At 43.0% G+C, this 25,123-nt stretch overlaps 1 protein-coding gene across 2 annotated transcripts in view; it reads left to right on the top strand.

Moving 5' to 3' along the window:
• CSTPP1 (centriolar satellite-associated tubulin polyglutamylase complex regulator 1) overlaps nucleotides 1-25,123 on the top strand; it is a 244,201-nt gene that overhangs the window by 217,819 nt on the left and 1,259 nt on the right. For both annotated transcript variants that reach the window (XM_082271144.1, XM_082271145.1), the window contains exons 7-8: nucleotides 13,409-13,521; nucleotides 21,760-21,823. In XM_082271144.1, the coding sequence (XP_082127270.1) occupies nucleotides 13,409-13,521; nucleotides 21,760-21,823 (177 nt within the window). The remainder of the gene's footprint in view (nucleotides 1-13,408; nucleotides 13,522-21,759; nucleotides 21,824-25,123) is intronic.

Here is a 25,123-nt window from a genome sequence, read left to right as displayed (position 1 = left end):
CACCAGCATTTAAAGAGAAGGCCAGAAGGGGTCAAAGGTAAGAATCTTATCCTATTTCCTGTTATTTTTTTAGGTTTTAGTTGGAAATTTTGCTTGGCTAGAGCCAATAGATATACACTATATTATCAAAAGTATTGGGACACCTGCTTTTACACGCACTTGAACTTTAATGGCATCCCAGTCTTAGTCCGTAGAGTTCAATATTGAGTTAGCCCACCCTTTGGAGCTATAATAGCTTCAGCTCTTCTGGGAAGGCTGTCCACAAGGTTTAGAAGTGTGTCTATGGGAATGTTTGACCATTCTTCCGGCACCACATTTGTGCGGTCAGACACTGAAGTGGATGAGAAGTCCTGGCTCGCAGTCTCCGCTCTAACTCAACCCAAAGATGTTCTATTGGGTTGAGGTCAGGACGAGTCAAGTTCCTCCACCCAAAACTCACTTATTCATGTCTTTTACAGACCTTGCTTTGTGCTCTGGTGCGCAGTTATGTTGGAATAGGGAGGGCCAACCCCAAACTGTTTCCACAAAGTTGGGAGCATGAAATTGTCCCGAATGTCTTGGTATGCTGACGCCTTAAGAGTTCCCTTCACTGGAACTAAGGGGCCAAGCCCAACCCCTGAAAAACAACCCCACACTATAATCCCCCCTACACCAAATGATTTGGACCTGTGCACAAAGCAAGGTCCATAAAAATCTGGATGAACAAGTTTGAGATGGGGTAAACTTCTCTCCAACATCAGTACCTGACATCACAAATGCACTTCTGGAAGAATGGTCAAACATTCCCATAGACACACTCCTAAACCTTGTGGACAGCCTTCCCAGAAGAGTTGAAGCTGTTTTAGCTGCAAAGGGTGGGGCAACTCAATATTGAACCCTACCGACTAAGACTGGGATGCCATTAAATGAATGTGGGTATAATAGCAGGCGTCCCAAAACTTTTAGTACTATAGTGTAGATTACAAATTTTAAGCTGCAAGGTCTGCTTTAAAGTGGAAGAAAAGATTAGGGCCAACTATTTTTAAAAATATTCCACCCACCCCCCTCCCACCTTTTATGCCTAAGCTGTATGAAAACAATTTGTATACTTACATATGTCTGCTCCAAATCTGTCAAGTGATCCTGTAGCTTCAGCTCGAAAAAGCTGGGAATTCTGGGAGCTATGACGTCATCCACAGGATCCCCTATCCCAGCATTTGTCAGCACTCCCTCTTCCCCCCCTGCAGCTGCTGCCCACTGACCCAGGGGAGCCATAGCTGCAGAGTCATCTGACTGACCCAAGGGGAATAAAAATAGGTCAAGTATAGACACCTTTTTTTAACAGGATAGGTAGAAGGAGTGGGGAGGGAACCTTTTTTATGAATAGTTGATTTAGGCTTTTCTTCCACTTCTACCAGGTTGAACAAAAGAAAATGACTTGAATCCCTTCAACTGTGCTATTGTATTTTGACAGCGAGGAGACTTCCCTGCCATCAGAATACACTTATCAGCACCGCCAGCCATAGCCAGTGGTGCTGCCTGAGACAAAAATTCCAATTGGATGGTTCGACTTAGATCCAACCAGCCTGCCCATACATGGATCAAAATTTGGCTGGTCCCTGCTGAACCAACAGAGTTTGGCTTCATGTATGGCCGGCTTAACTGTATGTGAATATTACTTGTAATTACTGTAGCCATTGTATGTAATCCTTTTTTCTCTTCTATTCATTGAAGGACACAGCGAAGATCAGTGGATGTGGACCACTAGGTTATAGTGCCACCTGCAGGAGTAGGGCACTAGGTACAACACAGTTACATTTTTATGCCTAGAATCAAGAAATTAGTATGTCAGAATTTGTACTGGGATTATTTTTTTTTTCCTTTAAGTTTTTTTCATAACGTTGACATTTTGGGTTCCTAAGATGCCAGTTTTGGGTGCGGCGCCATCTTTGCAGGCATTGGTGCAATGTTGTTGTGCTGAGTTGTTCTTCTGTTTGCTCATACTTCTGTGGACACTGCTTTGGGACTTCCCAGCAGTCAAAATCTACCGATCTTCACCATATCCTTCGATGAATGGAAATTGGGATTTTTGTACTCACCATAAAATAGTTTTCTCTGCATTCATTGAAGTACACATCACCCGCCCTTCTGGTTGTTGGCTGTTTCCTTTGAAGTTTATATGTTCCGTCCTTTTACCACTTACTACTGAGGTTGTGGTAGCAGACTGGGTGGCATGGGGGTTGTCCACTAGCAGGACCCTAGCATCCCACTCAGTGCCAGGACAAGGTCATCCAGCGCCCAGGGCAAGGATGCCAAACTGTGCCCCCCTCCCTTAGGTTTAGGGTCAAGGCAACCCCCCATCCCGGCAATAAGCCATTGTGCCCAGGGCAACCGTCCCTCCTGCCCACCCCTTGTCCTAGCCCTGATTTTACTCCTGCAGAAGGCACTACAGTAAACCCCCGCTCCATCGCGGTTCAGTTTTTGCGGTCCCGGTATATTACGTTTTTTTTTGTAATGTTATTTTACTATATAAATCATTAAAAATGAAATATTTTTGTGTTTTCCATAGCTCTTGCTCTGTCTCCCAGTATCTTTTATGTGTTTAAATGAGTTTCTATTGTTTTAAAAGTGTGTTTAAAGACCTTAAAATGATTTTACACGTACAGTGACAATAAAAAAAACATGCCTACAATGCATTTTAATAGGGTTTTAATATTTCGCGGATTTTCACTTTTCGCGGCTGGGTCCGGAACGTAACCCCCGCAATATCCTAGTGGTAAGATCTAGTGATCTTTGCTGTGTTCTTTAATAAACGTAGAGACAAGGATTTTACAGTGAGTACAAAAATCCTATCTATTTGCATCCAGAATATATAATATACATAGTGCAGTTAAATGTGATGTGCCCTTGTACAACATTACTTGGCAGCCATGGCTATAGCTGAACTAATGTACAGTAGATGTCTTTATGGAGGAATGACAGGTTCTCTTCATTAGCCTGTGACTCACCATTGCAGTGCCTGCCTGTCTCCACTTGCTCACATGACAGCTGTAATGTAGCCTTTTGTATGCATTCATTTTTTTCAGTTACTGCATTTATATTCCCATGTGTTCTTTGCCTGGTTACATTGAATATGCTGGATTAGTTTTGACATTTAGTTGCCACGGCAACACCGATGAATTGCTCCTTTTGTTGTCAGAGATGCTTTGGCATCGCTTTCTCACACTGTACATATTCTGTAGGATTTGGACCCTCGTTTATTGTATTGTGCGCTGCTTTCCTTTCATGTGGTTTTGTTGCTTTGTTTATTTAGAAAAGTTCCTTTGCCGAGGTAGGCTGTGTCCTGTTAGTACATGTCATGACATAAGCAGTATATAAAGAGCCACGAGGCCATCGTGTAAACACACAGCCAACCCGCAGCACTTAGACTGCTGAAGTAAACATGGAGTATAGGGAATGGTTTTAAAAAGTTGGCAAAACATTTATTTTTTTTCATAATTTTTGAGTTTGGAAGTCACAGTGACTTAAAGGGGAGTGGATGCATGTCATTAAAAAGGACCAGTACCACTGGTTGTCCGAAAACAGTGTTTCTCAACCTTTTTTCAGTCAAGGCACCCTTTAAAATGGATGGACAGTCTTGAGGCACCCCGTTCTAAAATGTAAAAACTATTCCAATTGTTTTCGTGAAAGTCACAGAGATCAGTGTTTCAGCTTAGCAGAAACACACAATCTCACTGTGCCTGTCTGACAGGAGAGCCGCCTGCTTTGTTTACATAGGCAGGCGGCTCTCCTGTCAGTTTCCCCGAAGGAGGACTTTGCAATTAATTGCAATTTATACCATCACTCTTCATAACATTCTGGAATGTATGCAAACTGTCATAATAAAACCTGAGGCAGCAGACTTTGTGAAAGTTAATATTTGTGTCATTCTCAACTCTTTTGGCCATGGCTGTATTCCTTTTACCCGTTGCATTTCCTTTCTTTCTAGCTCACAGCTATTAGACTGCATTCACATCACGTGGGGACTTCACAAAGCAAGTTTACAAACTTCAATATCATTCAAATTGAGGCTGCATTTACATCTCTGCATTTTGAATTGCGGGCAGATTTGGTGCGATTCTGCCCACGATTTCAAAGCGCTGAGGTGTTAATGACAAATCACTGAAAGCACATTTGAGATGCTATTCATTTGAATAGCTCCTTTGGTTCTGCTGCGATTCTCACGCTGCAATCGTGGCTACCCACATCGCCTGAAGCTTGTCCCCCAAAAAAAGTTCAGGAGCTACTTATGAGCGACATGCTTCACGCGATGGGAGTTGCTGCAATTGCAGCACAATTTTTCATGGCAGAACCATGATTTTAGGTGCCATTAAAATTACCGGTAATAGCATCTCAAATGTGCTTTCTGAGATTTATCTTTCACACGTCAGCGCCTTGAAATTCAGGGCAGAATCGCAGCAAATCTGTGCCTGGTTCAAAATGCAGCCTCAATTTGAATGATCTTGAAGTTTGTAAACTTTGAGAAGTCCCACACATTTACTTAAAGCGGTTGTAAACCCAAAGTTCCAAAAAAAAAAAAAAAAAAAACCTGCAAGACAAAGGCATAATGAGCTAGTATGCATCGCATACTAGCTCATTATGTATTACTTACCTTAGAACGAAGCCCCGACACGGACCCCCGGACATCGCTGCGGGCGCTGCCATGATCCCTCGCCGTCTCTTCCGGGTTCGGCGGCTCCGGCGCGGTGATTGGCTGGAAGAGACGGCTCCGGCGCGATGATTGGCCGGAGCCGCGATGACGTCACTCCCGCGCGCATTTTCCGGCAAGCTCCCGGCAAATAGATTGAAGGTCCCCCCGGACCTTCAGAGCGCATGCGCCGCTCGCGCGAGCGGCTGCATGCACTGTAAATATCTCCTAAACCATGCCGGTTTAGGAGATATTAATTGTACCTACAGGTAAGCCTTATTATAGGCTTACCTGTAGGTAAAAATGTAAAAAAGCGGGATACAACCGCTTTAACCACTAAAGCCCCAGCCCTATTTCGGACACTTTTTGTTTACAAGTTAAAAATCAGTATTTTTTCCTAGAAAACTACTTAGAACCCCCAAACATTATATATATTTTTTAGCAAAGACTCTGGAGAATAAAATGTTGGTCATTGCAATATTTTTTGTCACGCGGTATTTGCGCAGCGGTCTTTAAAACGCCATTTTTTTGGAAAATTTTTGAAAAATCACATTTCACTGCATTTAAAAAATACTAAACAGTAAAGTTAGCCCATTTCTTTTGTATATTGTGAAAGATGATGTCACACCGAGTAAATAGATACCCAACATGTTACGGTTTAAAATTGCGCACACCCGTGGGATGGCGACAAACTACGGTCAATAGAGATCTCAATAGGGGACGCTTTAAATTTTTTTAACGGTTACCAGTTTAGAGTTAGAGTGTAGCTCTTTTTTTTAAATTATTGCTCACGCTCTGGCGATCGCGGCGATACCTCACATGTGTGGTTTGAAAAGCGATTTCATTCGCGGCTCAACTTCCATATACGTTTTTTTTCGTGCGTGAGCTAACGGTGACGGGGGCGGCTAAAATTTTTTTTTTTTTCCTATTTATTTTATTGTTTTTTTTTTTACTTTATTACAGGTTTTTAAAAAAAAATAAAAATCTGATCCCTTTTATTGCTGTCACAAGCAATGTAAACATCCCTTGTGATACCAATATGCAGTGACAGGTACTCTTTATGGAGGGATCGAGGGTCTAAAAGACCCTAGACCCCTCCACTACACTTTCATGTATGCAAAACGCAGAAAACTGCATTTTTGCATACAGCCGTTTTTTAAATCTGCCGCCTTTTGCAGCAGAGTAACCCGGAAGTGACGTCATGGATGCCGCATCTGGGTTACGTCATCGGAGACCCGATCAAAGCCGTTTCCGGCTTTGATCGGGACTCCATCCAGCCGGTGGACGTGCCAGCTGGGTGCTTGGGGCTCCCGGTGGGACGGGAGCCCCGAGCAAAGTCGCGGAAGGTGGCGGGAGGGGGGGGGCGTCCTCTCCCGCTCACATCGGTCATTACGGACGGAAAGCCGACCGTTGGCTGTTAACCACGGTACCGAGATGGGGCCTCTAGCTAGAGGCATCATCCCGGTATAACACCGCAAAGTCTGCCGACGTAGATCTACATCAGTTTGCGGTAAGTGGTTAAATTCTGTGTGAAATGTAGTCACTGGCATCTGTGAATAGGCACACATTTAACAGGGCCTGCCTACTGAACTACACAGGTGCTGAGAGAAGGAGTTTTAGATGGCGGAGGCAGCCAAGGAACCACTGCTTATAGGCAGAAAGGTATCATGGGATATGTAGTCCTAAGTCCTTAGAAATCAAAGTAAACCGCAGAGAAGAAGATGCTAAGCATGCAGGGAATCCAGGAAGTTGTGGAAAGAGATGGCCAGCAGACTCTAGAGAATAAAATGGCAATCGTTGTGTAGCAGTAGGACCCCGTGCTACTCAGAAGATGGGTGGTTTATGCTAGATTCTTGGAGAAACAGGCACACTGATTATCCAGGTGTGGGCTGACTTCATAATAGCCCATAGCTAGAGCTCAGGGATCCACCCAACAGACAGGAGGTCATTGCATGGTAGTCAGGAGGACTCCTATCCTCTCTAGGAGTCAGATAGGCTACATGGGGCAGCAAGAGCGTGCATGTATGCAGGAGGCAGATTTAGTCTGTGACAGAGCAGCCAGGAGCTGATTGTGAGTAAGCTATGCAAGAGCTTGACTCGAAGGAGCTCTTTTGGTCTGAGGAGCAGACTTAGGGCCTAGGCTTAAGGCCTCAGGTAGCCGCATGGCAAGAGAGTAAGCCAGGAGGCTGAAGTATTCTCTGATTGTACAAGTTACAGCAATGGTGCCCTGTGTGGGCAATTGGTGTCCTTTGTAAACGTTTCTATTCTTTAAAATAAAAGCGGGCTACCTGGCCCTTAAAAATACAGTTTTGGACTTGCACAACCAATGGGAAAACGCACCTACCACTTGAGTCTAATCACCCCAATCTTACAGCTTGTTATGTCCCATATTTTTTGCTCAGCAATTTTTCAAACGCACTTTTTTTGGAAAAAATACAATTTAATGAATAAAAAACAAAACACAATATTTACATCAATTTTTTGCATAATGTGAAAGATTATGTTACGTTGAGTAAATATATTTTTAACCGTTACCAGTTTAGAGTTAGAGTGTAGTTCATTTTTTAAAATTATTGCTCACGCTCTGGCGATCGCGGCGATACCTCACATGTGTGGTTTGAACAGCGATTTCATTCGCGGCTCGACTTCCATATACTTTTTTTTCGTGCGCGAGCTAACGGTGACGGCTAAAAAAATTTTTTTTCTATTTATTTTATTTTTTTGTTTTTACTTTATTTCAGGTTTTTTAAAAAAAAAAAAAAAAATCTGATCCCTTTTATTGCTGTCACAAGCAATGTAATCATCCCTTGTGACACCAATATGTTACGTTGAGTAAATATATTTTTAACGGTTATTATTATCTATATATTTATTTTTTTCCATTTTTACACTGTCTCCATTAAGTTTTTTTTTTTTGTTTTTTAATCTCTTTTATTCCTATTACAAGAGATGTAAACATCCCTTGTAATAGAATAAGTCAAGAAAGATCCTCTTTATGGATACATCTGGGGTCAACAAGACCCTACATCTCTCCTCTACCCTGGAGATATAGAGATAAAAAAAAAAAACCATTGATCTCTGCTTTTCAAGTAAAAAAAAAAAAAAAAAATGGCAGTATTTACATCTGTCAATGCCTGGAAGTGACATCATGACGTTGCTTCCAGCCTCACAGGGTCATAGAGATGGCCCCTCCTGCTGCCTGTAAAAGCATTCCAGCAGCTGAATAGCCGCTAGGATGGCTTTTACATTACAGGGAATCACCAGCTGAAAAGGATGATATGTGATTGCTGCCTGTAGCTGCTGGCATCATTCAGATTTTACCACTTCAACCTAAGGGATGTCATGATGTCCTACGGGCGGTAAGAGGCTAAATTACAATAAAAAATATAAAACATGTCAAATGTTTAAACTGAGTAAATGTACAATTTTTAGAAAAGAAAAGGTAATTTTAAAGTTGGTGACATCAGAGTCGCCCCCCTCTTATATGAGAGTCCCCAGCAGAGCCCCCCTCCCCCCGTTACATGATAGTCTCCATCAGATTCCCATCCTTACATGAGTGTCCCCATCAGACCCCCCTACCCCCCCCCCCCTTTATATGAGTGTTCCCATTAGAGTTCCACCCTTATATGAGAGTCCCCATGGGGGTCCAGCCTTACATGAGAGTCCCCATTAGAGCCCCCCCCCATCAGAGTCCCATCCTTACATGAGAGTCCCCATCAGCGCCCCCACCCCCCTTACACAAGAGGTCCAGATAAAATACAGTGGACCATAAATTGGAGACCCATGTATTAAATAATTGTTCTTGGGTTTAGATACACTTTACAGCAACTATATCGGAAGATTTCAGTTTGTTCGTTGAATCACACAGATTATAGGTCACATTAAAGGTGGGTAAAATTCAGAAGTGAGTTATCTTGGTTTGATTATTGTTAACATTTTAAAATCTTGGCATTTTTTTTACAGGGGTGTGTAGAATTTTTATAGCCACTGTAAATCCAAGAAAAAAAATCTAGAAGAATATGTTTGTCTTTTTTAGGATATATCCCATTAAGCCTTTTTACAAATTTGTGGATAATGGAGATCTGGGGAGCAGATTATGCTGACTTTAGAAGATTCCATGTGAATGAAGTAAATGTTGCAATGTAATTAGCTATACTGTACATATCAGGAAACTTTTTGCAACATTTTCATTCTTGCAGGTCAGGGAAATCCCTCTGCAGTGAAAGTTTGAAAACATTCTTATATAAATGTCTCCCTCTAGTGGTCAAAGGTAAAACTGCGCCTGTTAAAAATGAGCACCGACTTGCATAAAATGTTCAGTATTGTAAATGCTTTTCCCACCAAACAGAAAAACAAAATCGAACCAATTAAAGGTGAGTATCCCCAGTACATATTGTGCTAGTACATAGCTCCCAACTGTCCCTGATTTTGAGGGACTATACCTGATTTGGAAAAAAGTCCCTCTTTCCTCCTCATTTGTCCCTCACTTTGTTCTGATCTGTATAGTTTTATATAAAATGCACTTTTACTCTTTCAAATAGTGTTTCCCAGTGCTAAACTTTTCATCCAATTTTTAAATTGCTGCATTTGGAAATGTCTAAAGCCAATATCATGGAATAGTAGGGGTAAAAAAGAGGCACCTGTGGGTTTAAATAATCTGATATTTTTTGGTACAATTCTTCTATAGGGGGAGGGGCAGGGGGTGTGTCCTATGTCTATATATTTTTGCCAATAGGTGTCCCTCGTTCCCATTTCAAAAAGTTGGGAGGTATGCTAGTATCAAGGCATGGACATGCATAGTAATACACTCCAAATAAAGTAGAATTGGCAAACAATTTCTTCAGAGGCCTATCTGACCCACTTTATTTAGTAACTTCAAACTCTTAGATTGTAAACTCTAACGAGCAGGGCTGTCTGATTCCTACTATATTAACCACTTTACCACCGGAGGATTTTGCTGTCTTACGTCCAGGCCACTTTTTGCGATTCGGCACTGTGCAAATTTAACGGACAATTGCGCGGTCGTGCGACGCCGTACCCAAACGAAATTTACGTCCTTTTTTTTCCCACAAACAGAGCTTTCTTTTGGTGGTGTTTGATCACCTGTGCGATTTTTACTTTTTGCGCTATAAACAAAAAAAGAGCGTAAATTTTGAAAAAATAACAATATTTTTCAAATTTTTTTATATGAAATTCCCCCCCCCAAAAAAATGTAAAAATCTAAATTTTTTAAAATTTTTGGCCAATTTGTTTTCTGCTACCTATGTTTGGTAAAAAAAAATCACAATAAGCGTATTTTGATTGGTTTGCGCAAAAGTTATTGCGTTTACTAACTAAGGGAAAGATTTCTGTAATTTTTGGTGTTTTTTTTTTTAACGAGTAATGGCGGCGATCTGGGATTTTTTTTTTTTGCGGGACTGCGACATTGCGGCGAACAGATCAGACCCTTGACTGACATTTTTTACACTTTTGGGGGTACCAGTGACATTACTACAGTAATCAGTGCTATAAATATGCACTGTTACTGTAAAAATCACACTGGCAGGGAAGGGGTTCATTTTATTGGAGAGGGAGGGGTTAATGTATGCCTGGTGCTTACTGACGTGTGTGGGGGGAGGTGACTGAGTGACACAGGGACAGATCACAGGTAAAGCTATGCTGAACCCTGCAATCTGTCACTGTCTGTCACTTAGCAGATCCGCCCGCTTTGTTTACAGAAGCGGGTGGATCTCAAAACTCGATTCCCCGACGATCGGGGAAGAGCAGCGGGGATCGCCGCCGCTCCTCCCCTGGCCCAACTCCCGCTGTGAATGAATACAGCGGGAGCGAGCCTCCGGCGGCGCGCGAGCGCCGCCCACAAGGGGAGGAGTCCAGCGACGTAGGTCTACGGCGCTGGACGATAACTAACCACTTTGCCGCAGTAGAGCTCGAGTGAGCGGTCGGCAAGTGGCTAAACTCTATTGTTACATATAGTTACATAGTTAGTCAGGTTGAAAAAAGACACAAGTCCATCTGGCTCAACCAATAAAAAAAAATATAAATCAAAAAAAAAAAAAAAAATGAAAACCCAACCATACAATCCTATATACACAATACTATACCTGCAGTTGATCCAGAGGAAGGCGAAAAAAATCCCAGCAAAGCATGATCCAATTTGCTACAGCAGGGGAAAAAAAATCCTTCCTGATCCCCCGAGAGGCAGTCGGATATTCCCTGGATCAACTTTACCTATAAATATTAGTACCCATTTATATTAAGTACACCTAGGAAAGAATCCAGGACTTTTTAAAAGCAATCTAGTGAGCTAGCCAGAACCACCTCTGGAGGGAGTCTATTCCACATTTTCACAGCTCTTACGGCAAAGAAACCTTTCCGTATTTGGAGACTAAATCTGTTTTCCTCTAGACATAAGGAGTGCCCCCTTGTCCTCTGTGTTGACCTTAAAGTGAATATCTCAACACCAAGTTAACTATATGGACCCCTTATGTAGTTATACATGTTGATCATATCCCCCCTAAATCTCCTCTTCTCAAGAGAGAATAAATTCAGTTCCTCTAGTCTTTTCCCATAGCTGAGCTCCTCCATGCCTCTTATCAGTTTGGTTGCCCTTCTCTGCACTTTCTCCAGTTCCCCGATATCCTTTTTTTTTATTGCTTGCACAGCATTTAGTGAAACCAGCTAATGTACCTCGCTAGACTCTGCTCCTCCTTTAACGTGTTTCACCCTGTTACAGGACTGAATTGTGATGGAAAGATAGAGAATAATTGGAGATATTTAGATGTGTCATTACAAAACTAATATACACAAAGTTACTTTAAACAAGCTCAGAGCAAAGGCAGCAATTAAAACCCCCTTCATTGGCTTCACTTGCAGCAATAATACCCCCCCCCTTTTATTGGCTACAGTGGCAGCAATAACCCCCCTCCGCTAACCCCCTTCTGTGCCAGAAATATCCCTATCATTGGTGTTTAGTGTCAGTAATCATAACCCCCATTTATTGGTCTCAGTAACCAATAATAATCTTCCTTTACTGGCGTTCAGGGGTTACTTACCTGAACTGGCATCTCCAACCCTATGGTGTCAGGCTGGAAGTATACTACCCCTATGGGGCAGGAGGTCACTTCGTCTGACAGCTGGAAGTATACTACCCCTATGGGGCAGGAGGTCACTTCGTCTGACAGCTGGAAGTATACTACCCCTATGGGGCAGGAGGTCACTTCATCTGACAGCTGGAAGTATACTACCCCTGTGGGGCAGGAGGTCACTTCGTCTGACAGCTGGAAGTATACTACCCCTATGGGGCAGGAGGTCACTTCATCTGACAGCTGGAAGTATACTACCCCTATGGGGCAGGAGGTCACTTCGTCTGACAGCTGGAAGTATACTACCCCTATGGGGCAGGAGGTCACTTCGTCTGACAGCTGGAAGTATACTACCCCTATGGGGGCAGGAGGTCACTTCGTCTGACATCTGGAAGTATACTACCCCTATGGGGCAGGAGGTCACTTCGTCTGACAGGTAGTGCCAGGTGCTAGAATGCAGGAAGTATTTCCAGAACCCGGTAACTTGGCTCCCTGTTTGCATTATAGAATCTTACTTTCCATACGGGGCTGTTGGCCCACGAGGCACACACACAAAAATAAATAAAAAGGTCACTTGGCTCACATGATGCCCTGCTCTCACTGTCCTCTCTTTTCTTTTTTTTTCTTTTACTGGGGGGGGGGGGGGCATTTCATTAAAATATGAAATAAAAATAAAAAAATATATATATTTAAGCAATACAGTTACATTTGTACAAGGCATGGAGTGGATGGGGTGAGTCTACTTTTTCATATTTAGCTTAGTAGATGGGTTCATCTTGTGCTATTGGGCTTAGCCAACAGATTTGTTTTCCAGCAAACCAAAACAAGGAGAGCAAAGGAGCCAAAAGTGTCTCCTACTGGCTGAAAATTAAATATAAAATATTTACATGCAATATATCTGGTTAAAGATGTTTTTATTGTATTTTGTTCTAATCGTTATAAAGTAAAACCTATAAACAGGCATAAGTTAAGGTTGGGGGTCAGGGCATATTGGGGCAAAACTTCTTTCTAAACTTGATTTTAAAGCTGAATCCAAAATCTCCCTTCTTCTGGTTGCCAGTGGTGAAAACCTGAATTCCTTCTCGTTTTTATCCGTTGTGTGTGACAGCGCTGGACCGATTTTATTATTGGTATTGGTGGATGAAGGGTTCCGGTTTCCTTCTGCGGGTTTTGTATCCAATGAAAGTGTGGTGTAGATGGACCCTATTAAGGTCTTTGTCTGTTACCTCTCTGACAGTGTGGAAATTATGTTTCGTGGAAGGATTTTGTTGATGGATATGGAGGTGTACCTGGTACAAAAAATTGCCACGCTCGAGGGTGTTTTCGAAGAAATTGTTGGAAGTAATAGTTCACAGGTAAAGCCAACACATTTCAGGGTAATTGTCTTCCCCTTCCTCACGGCTATTAAGTGGGAGTAGACCCCCACCTAGTAGCTTTGAGGGGGGGAGTAGGGGTAATTGCCCCGGAGCACATTGACTTTACCTGTTCTCTATGAACATTTACCTTCAATAAACTTCTCAAATATCCCCTGAAGTGTGGCAAACTTTTGTCCTGGGCGAACCTCCATACCCATCAACACAATTCTTGTTTTGATGTATTAAATGCTTTTGCTTGCCTGCAGTTTGCTTTAACTTTGCTATGGTTTGTATTTTTTTTCCAGCACCTGCCCCCCTGTATCATTAATTGGAGAGATCGTAAGCAGTGCACCAAGGCTTACTTTTTATGGATTTCTGATGGCGCTGGCAAAGCATGCTGGGATTAACCAAAGTATCGGTAAGTAAAATATTGGCAAAGCATCACTCTGAATTGCAAAGCTATTCATTGACTGCAGTGTACAGCGCTCCTTACTGGCTAAATTGTAGTCAGTTCGCGGCTTTGCAAAAACGTCATTGCGCCTAAAACTTCATTCATGTTACTGCCTCAGGCATCATATATATATATATATATATATATATATATATATATATATATATACAGGACTTTTTTCTCAGAAAATAGGTGCAGGTACTCCTAATTTCCAAGTCATTCTTGTCTCTGTCCCCTACCTATACCTCCAAGCATCGTCCCTTGGTTCCACCACTTACCCATCTCCCAGTACTGCCCCTTTTAGAGGATACAGAACCAAGTATCATTTTATGGTGCTAAATCATTTGTATGGAATTTGGTAATGATAATAGTAAAGAAGTAATATATCTCCTGCAGCCAGTAACAATAGACCACTCCAGCAACAACAGATTCCTATCAGCAACAATAGAACCCCCAGCAACATTAGATACCCTCAGCAACAATAGATCCATCATAAACAATAGTCTTCTGCTGCAACAATAGACCCCGAGCAACAAAATACCCCCACAGTAATAATAGATCCACCCCAGAAATAATAGACGCCCTCAGCAACAGTAGATTCCCCCTGCACCAATAGACCTTAAAGCAACAAAATACCCCCACAGTAACAATAGACCCACTCCAGCAACAATAGACGCCCTCAGCAACAATAGATTCCCCCTGCAACAATAGACCCCGAGCAACAAAATACTCCCTAGTAAGAATAGATCCACTCCAGCAACAATAGACCCCTGCCAGCAATGATAGATTTCCCAGGAGCCAGCATCAGTAGACCTTTCAGCACACCCCAGCATCTCTTTCCATTACAAATACTCAGTACTAGAGGTGCTGGAGCTGCGTTTTCCCTGCGTTCCCACTGAAAAAAAGCCCTGTGTGTGTATGTGTGTATATATATATATATATATATATATATATATATATATATATATATAAAACATAAGATGGGATGGAGGGGATCATGCTATGCTTCAGTATGTCACAGTACATGTTGGCATTCATGGTTCCCTCAATGAACTGTAGCTCCCCAGTGCTGGCAGCACTCATGCAGCCCCAGACCATAACACTCCCACCACCATGCTTGGCTGCAGGCAAGACACACTTGTCTTTGTACTCCGTCCTCACCTGGTTGCCACCACACATCCTTGACACCATCTGAACCAAATATGTTTATCTTGGTCTCATCAGGCCACAGGACATGGTTCCAGTAATCCATGTCCTTAGTCTGCTTGTCTTCAGCAAACTGTTTTAGGGTTTTCTTGTGCATCATCTTTAGAAGAAGCTTCCTTCTGGGACGACAGCCATGCAGACCAATTTGATGCAGTGTGTGGCGTATGGTCTGAGCACTGACAGGCTGACCCCCCCACCCCTTCAACCTCTTCAGCAATGCTGGTAGACAAGAGTTCTTTGCCATGTTGAACTTTCAGTGACCAGTATGAGAGAGTGAGAGCGATAACACCAAATGTAACACTCCTGCTCCCCATTCACACCTGAGACCTTGTAACACTTAACAAGTCACTTGACACCGGGGAGGAAAAGTGGCTAATTGGGCCCAATTTGGACATTTTTAGTTAGGGGTGTACTCACTTTTGTTGCCAGCGGTTTAGATATTAATGGCTGTGTGTTGAGGTATTTTGAGGGGACAGCAAATTTACACTGTTATACAAGCTGTATACTCACTACTTTACATTGTAGAAAGTGTCATTTCTTTAGTGTTGTCACATGAAAAGATATAATAAAATATTTACAAAAATGTGAGGGGTGTACTCACTTTTGTGAGTCACTGTATATATACACACACAGTGAGTATAGAAACGAACCCCCCCCCCCCCTTTTTTTAAATAATCACGTTTTGTTGCTTTGCAGCCTGATATGAAGACACACTATTTTTGTTTTATCCAGCTGTATTTCCTCAGTGTAACTTATAAGTAAAAGATATAACACCAAAATGTCAAAAAAAAATGTAAAAACAGAATCACAGAGTTGGAAAAAGGATCACTCATTTATGTCAGTATTTTGTTGAACCACCTTTTGCTTTAATGACAGCCTTTAGTCTGTTGGGATTTGTCTCTACTGACTTTGCAAATGTAGACTTTGCAATATTTGCCCCCCCTTCTTTGCAGAACTGCTCAAGTGCAAATAAATTTGATGGTGACTGTGGACTGCAGTTTTCAAGTCATTCCACAGATTTTTAATGGGTTTTAAGTCTGGGCTCTGACTGGGCCATGCAAGGACATTCACCCTTTTCTCCTTCAACCACTGTGTGGTCATTGTTGCTGTGTGTTTTGGGTCATTGTCATGTTGGAAGGTAAACCTTCTTCCCATTGACAACTTTCTGGCAGACTTTCCTCAAGAATTTTATGGTATTTTACCCCATCCATTTTATTTCTGTCCTGACAAGTGCCTGCTGCAGAGAAACTTGGATGGTGAGATGTATTGGATTACCGCCAGACATATTGTTTGGTGTTGAGGCCAAATAATTCAATTTTAGTCTCATACCATAACACCTTTTTCCACGTGGCCTCAGAATCTGCAAGGTGTGTTTAAGGTGGTCAGATGAGACTGAAATTTAATTATATGTCCTCAACACCAAATGATATGTCTGGCAGAAATCCAATACAGCTCACCATTCAATTAACATCATTCCTACAGTAAAGCATGGAGGTGGTAATATCCTGTTATGGAGGTGTTTCTCTGCAGCAGGGAGACCCATCTCATTTACCTCCAAACTCCTAGAATGCCTGGACTACAACCGCTTGGGCTACCACCTGGCCGATATTAACTTTCTTGTCCCCTTCAAGTCTGTATTTCACCCGCAACACTCCACAGAATTTACTCTCCTAAAACTCACTAATGATTTACTAATGCTAAAGCCATTGGTCACTGTTCTGTACTCTTACACCTGGATCTCACTGATGCCTTTGATACAGTTGACCACTCCCTTCTCCTGAAAAAACTCCATTCTGTTTGCCTCCATGACTCTGCTCCCTGTTGGTTCACCTTTTACCTATCTCACCGCACCTTCAGTGTCACTTACAACTCCACCTCCTCCTCTCCTTTCCACCTGGGTCCCTCACTCTGAACTCTCCTTCCTCAACCTCGGTAACATCTCCAAAAAATGTCCCTTCTTAATTAACGACACCACAAAGCTACTAATTCACTCCTTGGTTATCACTCACTTCAACTATTGCATCTCCCTCCTTATTGGCCTACCTTTACATAGGCTGTCCCTCTTCAGTCCATCATGAATGCTGTTGCCAGACTCATCCACCTTAATAATTGTTTAGAACATGGGTGTCCAACCTTTTGGTTTCTCTGGGCCACATTGAGTGTAGAGAAATTTTCTCGGGCCGCATATAAAATATATACTATAGTTAAGATTTATAAGTAATAAAATGCCGCCGCGACCTTCTTGCGCCGCCGCACACCCCGCACTAATTTAACACAACTAGAGGATGATCAAATGAAATGGAATCAGTATACGGAGGTTTACTTCTTCTGAGAGATATTAAAGGAACACTCTAACCACCATCACCACTTCAGTGATTTGAAGTGGTCATGGTGGTATGAGTCAGAAACACTGCACATGCTCAACTCCCCCCCCCCCCCTCCCCTCCGAGGCAGTTTCTGCCTACCGTTAATTAGAAGCCACTGTGGCCATGCCCCTGACCCGACTTCCTTCCTCCCCAGCAAAAAAAAAAAAAAACTGTCAGGGGGCAGTGGGCCGCATTGCCTGGGGTTTCGGGCTGCATGTGGCCCCCGGGCCGCAGGTTGAACATGCCTGGTTTAGTGTCTGCTACCCCTCTCTGCCAGTCTTTCCACTGGTATACACTCACTTAACGAATAACATTCAACATACTAGCAACAACCATCCACAACACTTCCCCCACCTACATCACCAACCTCATCTGAAAATAGCAATACAGTTCTTTTTGCTCCTCTCAAAACCTCCTGCTCTGGCTCCTTTGTCATCTCCATCCTCTGGGCTCCTTACCCCAATCTGTTCGACGATCTCCTACTTTATCTACCTTTAGGGGATCCCTAAAAACCCATCTCTTCAAAGACCTATCCTGCCTCAAACTCCTAACCATACTTATAATTTCTTTATCATCTCCCCACAATGATTACCTTTTGTATCATTTGATTCTTCTTTTTAAAATGTAAATGTATTGTAACTGTATCATCTCCCATCATTTTGTGAAGTGCTGTACAAACTGTTGGTTCTATATAAATCCTTTATGATAATACGTGATCTGTGAGAGAGGAGCCCTCCTTACACTGGTAGTCAGTGGGAGTGATATCCCTTTGGAATTTTGGTCAGTGGAAGAAGGCCCCCCTTGCACAGGTGATTAGTGGAAAGAATGTCCTCCGTTGGTGATCAGTGTAGTGCCCTCTTATATTGATGATCATAGACCCATGCTACAGAGTCTGCTGAGTGACATTGTTGCCAGAACTATACAGAGGCCATCAGGCAAGGTATGAATCTGGCACTGCTCAAGAAACCCCTAGCAACCTTTGGAGGAACTCTACTCTTCCACAGAACCCAGGTGAGGAAAGACTGAACTAATACCTCTTATACATTTGTGTTTCCTTACATTTTCCCAAGCATCAGACACACATAACCGTGTGATGTGTCTAAAACTAGGTTTGAGAGGAGTCATCCTGTCACCAGTCGTTTGCTAAATGCATTTTTCTGGCAAACCACCATTGCCACTGTCTGATGCTGAATTTTATTATAATTTAAGTTATGATTGCCCCATAAATGAAGATCTCTCTGAAGAGCACATAACTATCTTTCATTTAGAAAAGATCCCACATGCAGCGATAATAATGCTTTTAAGTTCTTAAGTAGATGAAATGACTGCTTTGATCATGTATTAAAAATGCGTTCAGCTTATCTTACCAAGTGTGAAGGAATTTGATTTATCTCTAACCATCTCTCTGAAATAATCATGTTTTTGCTGTAGCAGAATGTGATGGCACACCAGAGATCAGTCTGCTCATTCACAGCAGTCGTCTGGGGGTCATGCTCCATGCAGCTGTGCTCAGCATCATTAAACCTCTGATCTCTATCAATAGATTGTCACGTGCAATCAAAGGAAGGGTTTCATAGGCTTGATCTGGCCTTAAGTTCAATTGGAGTCTCTCTCTGCCTGCCAAATATGCCCAATTGCCTGAAAATGAGATGATGGTATTTTTGTGAGAGCATTGAGAACCCAGCTGTTCTAGAACTCTACCTGAAAGTATGCTCTAGTACACACGATCAGTAAATTGGACGAAAAATAACTAACCAATTTTTTGAACAACTGGTGTGATAAACCAGTGGCCCCCCCAATACCACATATTGAAGTGGGTGTTATTTAACAGTATACTTTTCTAAAATTGTATTTTAGTCCTGCAAAAATTTGGCCTCTTTTGCTGTGTTAACTGTGCTACACACAGTGACAACAGTTACTGGCCAATTATTTGTAGAACTGGTGTGATAAACCTGTGGCCCCCCAATACCACAGATTGAAGCGGGGTGTTATATACCTTTTTCCAGATATACTGCGATTCTCTAGAGACTTTTGTCACAGGGTAATTTAAAAACATGACAGGCAGAGGAAGAGGCAGACACTTACGCAGGGGTGGTAGGGGTAGGGCAGGAGCAGTAGGCCGGAGCCAAAGTGTGAAGTTTCAGAAGGTGCGTTCGATTACGTGAAAGGACGCACCAGACTTGGTTGAGTGGCTCACTCAGCCTTCCTCTTCTGCACCCTCCTCATCCTCTCTATCTGCACCCTCTTCACTCTCTGCTGTGTGCACCCCCAAAGACACCACCACAAACACCACCACCACCACATACCCTCCGCTTGAGTCACTGGAATTATTTTCTGACCCATCACAAGACATTTGCGATGCGCAGTCATTGTTGGCATCGGATCAGGAAGAGGAGGTAGCAACAGCCGCGACTCAGCAGTCTGACGACAGTACCCAGATCAGCCCAAGGAGGTTGGTCCCCGCTGTTGCTGCCTACTCCGAGATCTCGAATGTTAGTGGTGGGGAAGGTGACGTGGATGATGACGTGTCTATGGACGTCACGTGGGTGCCCACAAGAGAGGAAGAGGAGGGGAGTTCAGAGGGGAGAGATGGACCGGCAGATAGGGAGGAGAGGCAGGCAGAACTTGCATTGCACAAGAGGTACAAAGCAGACTGCAAATGTATCAGGAGCGAGCCATCAACCATGTACAGTCACAGTCACAGTTGCTGACAACAGTATTGCCATCTGCAGCCTGTGCAGTCAACGCATAAGTCGCGGTAAGCCCAACACTCACCTAGGGACGACCGCCTTAAGAAGACACCTGAACTCCCATCACCGAGCCCAGTGGGAGCAACACCGTCAGAACCCACAAAGCCACACTCCAGGCTCTCACCGTCCAGCCTCTTCTCGATGGAACTCAACGTTGCATATGCTTGATAGGCTGCTCCTGCAGTTAACGACTACCTGTACGAACTCTGCAGGACAGGTTCTGGGGAGCTTGGGTTTTTTTCACCTCGCCAGTGGCTGCTCATGCGCGACGCATGCAGACTTCTACGACCATTCAATGAGATCACCAAACTGGTCAGTCACGGCCAGGGTGCCATCAGTGACATTGTACCTTACACCTTCTTTCTTTCTACAGTATTTACAACTGCCAGGCCAGACGTGTCGTCATAATGTCGCGCCTGGACCTCTGAGAGTCATAGAGACTTCCGGGGACCATCTGGTCCTCGATATTCCCAATGGTGAACTTCCGTCGCCGCAGATTCCTTCTCTGGCTTGCTGATCGCACGGGCGAGTTGGTAGAAGCACCCGAGGGCGGCGGGAGCGGCGCCCCCCTCCTGCTGCTGGTAAGAACGATCAAACAGCTGAACTGCCATTTCATATGGTGAAAGGAATCGCCCGCTGCAAAAGATATCTGAATGATACCTGCAGCTGCACCCATCATTTAGATATCCCCACTCATACGACGTCCTTGAGCTGGAAGTGGTTAAAAAAACAAACATGTTATACTTATCTCCTCATCTGTGCGGTTGGTTTTGCACAGAGTGGCCCTGATCCTCCTTTTCTCAGGTCCCTCCTCTGTGCTCCTGGCTCCTCCCTCCTGTTGAGTGCCCCCACAGCAAGCAGCTTGCTGTGGGCGCAAACAAGCAAAGTCACAGCTCCCTGTGTCCATTCAGACACTGAGCTGTGACCCGGCCTGCCTCCTCTCTCTCTTGATTGGCTGACTGACTTTGATTGACAGTAGTGGATAGCAATCGCACCACGCTGCGGTCTAAGCCAATGAGGAGGGGAGGCCCAGGCAGCTTAGACACTCCTGCAACCTCACTGGATAAACATGAGCTCAGGTAAGTATTAGGGGGAATGCTACACACAGAAGGTTTTTTTTTGTTATCCTAATGCATAGAATGCATTAAGATATAAAAAAAAAAAAAAAAAAACCTTCTGCCTTTACGATCCCTTTTAAAAATAGCACTCACCGGACAATATTGCTTTAATTCTCACAACTGGCAAATAGCACTTAAATAATGGTATAAAAGCCACCTTGGGATTCCAATCACCATTCTCTTCTCATACATGCATAAAGTAGATAGCCACATGTAGAGGAAAATAGAAAAAAACGCCTCCAATAGTGTAAAAAAAAAGTACCTGCTTTTTATTAAAATAATTGCACTTTAATTTTATTTAAAACAAACAAGCCCATAATGTAAAATGATGTCAGGTGTCACAATACAGCGTTCTCATACCCCTAAAACGGATCTGAGCAGCCTCTATTACTTCCTAACCTGACGTCACATCTGGTTGCCACACTCCGATGCGTTTCATCACATCAGACTTCGTCACAAGGGCTGGCTACAAGGCTCGGCAACACGGTTTAAATATCCTCCTCCTCCCCACCTTAACGACAAATTGTCTCAATCTTATTGTACCTGGCTACCACACTGCGTAAAGCCAGCTGTTGGAAAAGTATCCATCTATGCTGTTAACCCTTCTTTAGCCACATCACAGAAGCAATTTGCAATTATGATTGTTATAATCGCGAATTGATTTTGTGATACAAACACAAGGAACCCAGAAGTGTACATTTCTTTTAGGTGAATAAAATAATATTTTATCTTTTCATAATTATTTTTTCATCAATGTCCTTACAGGTGTTTTGCCTGATAAAGCGGATTTGTTAGTTGATGAAGCTCTGGATAATGAACTTGAGAAAATGTAAGTATGTGGAGCTTTAAAGTAGATGTAAACCCTAACTGAATGACATTTACTGTAGTTTACGGACACACTGTGTACCATGAACATCTGCCATTGTTTTCACCCTTTTTGTTAATCCTTTGTTGTATCTCACTATTGCTGATTTTTTGCAGTCACTTTCTGTCTACATGTACTCAAGCGATGGCTACATGGAATTTCTTGCAATCATTTTCTGATAGGGACAAGTGCAACATGCTTGTGTATATGTGTCAGAACAGCCAGATCATCAGAACTAGGCATGAACCAAAAACTCATATAATACAGAAATTATATGTTGTGCCACCTATTGTATCTCTGCAGATAGGTAAATGTGTAATGTTATTAAAAAGGTATACACACTTAAATAAAAATAATAACATATAAACAAAAAAATTATTCTCCACATGCCCAGAGTCTCTGAATCTGCATTTGCACATAAAATACCCAATCTAAATTGCAATACACCAAAAGAACGAGCAGTTCACAATCTTATAAACAAAATAAAATCAATGCACCTCAGAGTACTAAAATAGAACAAGACAGCTGCTGAACACCAAGGGCCAATATACCAAATCCCAGTCTAATGCATAATAAAATCACAGTGCAGCGCTAGACCAGTATATGGTATACGAAAAAGGAAAGTCTCAAGGTTAAAGAGGTGATCATGCACACAGTCACTACACAGTGTGCTCCACTCGGTACGTCCTCCACCAGCCACACTGTCTTCTCACCTTAACAGTAGCCCCTGTGTCACCTGACGGGCCAAATAGGCAGAAACAAGCAACAGCTCTTGTGGAGTATGTAGATAACAGATGCAGGTGATACACTTTCATAAGGTTTGGATACCTCACTCAGGGACCGATCCAATGAGTAGACATAAAATAAACCAGAACACTGGACATGGTGTGTAGCGTCGGCTGCCGAAGTCCCGCCTACGGGGACGTAACGCGTACGGAGGAGCCAGTGAAGTCACCCGCCATCCATATCGAGGAGTGTTCTGTTGTACGGCTTTACACCACGCACTGGGATCAGTGCCTGCTACAGTAATTTTGATTATTATGTGAATGAATAAAGCTATTTTTAAGACGTTACACACCATGTCCAGTACTCTGGTTTATTTTATGTCTACTCATTGGATCGGTCCCTGAGTGAGGTATCTATGCCTTTATGAGAGTGTATCACCTGCATCTGTTATCTACATACTCCACAAGAGCCGTTGCTTGTTTCTGCTTATTTGGCCCGTCTGGTGACACAGGGGCTACTGTTAAGGTGAGAAGACAGTGTGGCTGGTGGAGGGCGCACCGAGTGGAGCACTACATGTAGTGTCTGTGTGCATGATCACCAGAGTTCACAATCTTGAATGCATAAGTCCTTCACAATGTGCTCAGTAATCCTTGCCACCCTTGTGCCTGCACACTCAGAGGTGAACCTGTATAAACATAGGTCAAAATTGCCTTCCCCGTTACTCTCCATTGCTAATATTGGTGGCACTCCTCCTAATACACTCATGGATAGTGAATGGTGGCATATAGATCATCACAGATAACCTATAAAAAAACAAAAGGGTGTGTTGCCCCTTTTAAGTGATTAGCCTCTTCGGAGGAAGTCATTGAGATGATTGACAGCCGACACCAGAGCTGATGCATGGGCCACTGTTCCGCTGTCAGTTTGTTATGTCACTACATTTTAGACTTCCGTAAGTGCAATTTTAACTCAAATAAAGCGTTTTTAAGATTTACTACACCATGAGGGGTTCCTATTACCTGTGGGTTAGGTTGCAGAGCGGAGGATGCTATGAGGCTGATCTGCTAAAGGGGCCACACACTTTTTTTTTTATATGTGATGATCTATATGCCACGATTCTTCATCCCTGAGTGTATGAGGAGGAGTACCACCAATATTAACAACGCAGAGTGAGAAGGATTGATCCGCAACGGGGAAAGCAATTGTGACCTGTGTTTATACAGGTCCACCTCTGGAGGTGAACGTGTAGGCCTAATGGTGATGGGGATCACTGAGCACAATGTGAAGGATTTATGCATTCAAGATTGTGAACTGCAATTTCTTTTGGTGTTTTGCAATTTAGACTGGGTGCATCATTGTGCACCTCTTAAAACACCCATATGTCTGATCAAATAACATCTACGACTCGTCAATGGAAATCCTGATAATTGTAAACTAACTACTGTAAACTCTGCTATAATATAAGGCCAACATGCTAGGAGAAATGCCCATTGCCCAAAGACTGGCCATAGATCGATCTTTTTTTTTTCTTTCGGCCAGTGGGCTGAATGGAAAAAAATTAACAGGTTTCTCCATCCACACAATTGAGGTAGACATAGGAATACTTCTCGCAGAGATATTGTTTTCTGACAGCATGTACTCTCCACTGTCAGAATGCACTGATCAGTGGCTGCATCCTCTGATCACAAAAAAGTTGCCAACAAGCCCACTTGACAGAATTTTTTCAACAGATCGACTTCTGTCAAGCAGGAGCAGCCACAGATGTATCGAAATTTGTTTGTTTTCTGCTGAAACTGCCACATTTTGATCCATTTAGAGCACAGGACCCGTTCTAATAGGAGCGACACAAGTTGCTCCGACTTAGAAAAAGGGTCCTGAGCTTCTTTGGGGCGACCTGGAGCGACCTGCATTGACTTCAATGATATGAAGTTCGTGCATGTCTCTCCGAGGTCGCGGTGCGCGCTGTGCACCGCGACCTCACAGGTCGCCCCGGCAAGTCGGGTCGCTTCTATGTGAACCGGCTCTTATGGCCAGCTTAACCTCCCTGGCAGTATTTTCGAGTGTGGCTCAGGGTGGAATTTCAGTGCCATTAGCGTTAACCCCGAGCCACACTCGGGGTAACGCCAGGGAGAAATCGCTGGATCCTGGAAGAGGTTATTTACCTTGTCCCCAGGATCCCGCAATGTATTCCGGCAGTGTACAGCGGCCGGATCTTCCGCCTGATGCTATGTGCCCCGGCTTCCATTCTCTGCGAGCGTCGCGTCGCAGGGGGGGTGGAACCGGCAGCAAATTCAAAAAGTAAAACAAACCAAACACACTGATATATTGTAATCCTATTGGATTACATTACTAAAAAAAAAAAATTGACCTTAGTTTGCCCCCCAGTGCCCTTGCCTGCAGTTTTACTGTACTTATATGTATGTGTGTGTATGTGTATATATATATATATATATATATATATATATATATATATCTTTTACTTATTTATAGTTATTTATTATATTATAATTTATGATTTTGTGTTTCAAACTTTATCAT

This window comes from Pelophylax lessonae (assembly GCF_965119305.1).
Source record: "Pelophylax lessonae genome assembly, chromosome: 10".
NCBI lineage: Eukaryota > Metazoa > Chordata > Amphibia > Anura > Ranidae > Pelophylax > Pelophylax lessonae.
This window is presented reverse-complemented; position numbering and strand designations above follow the sequence as displayed.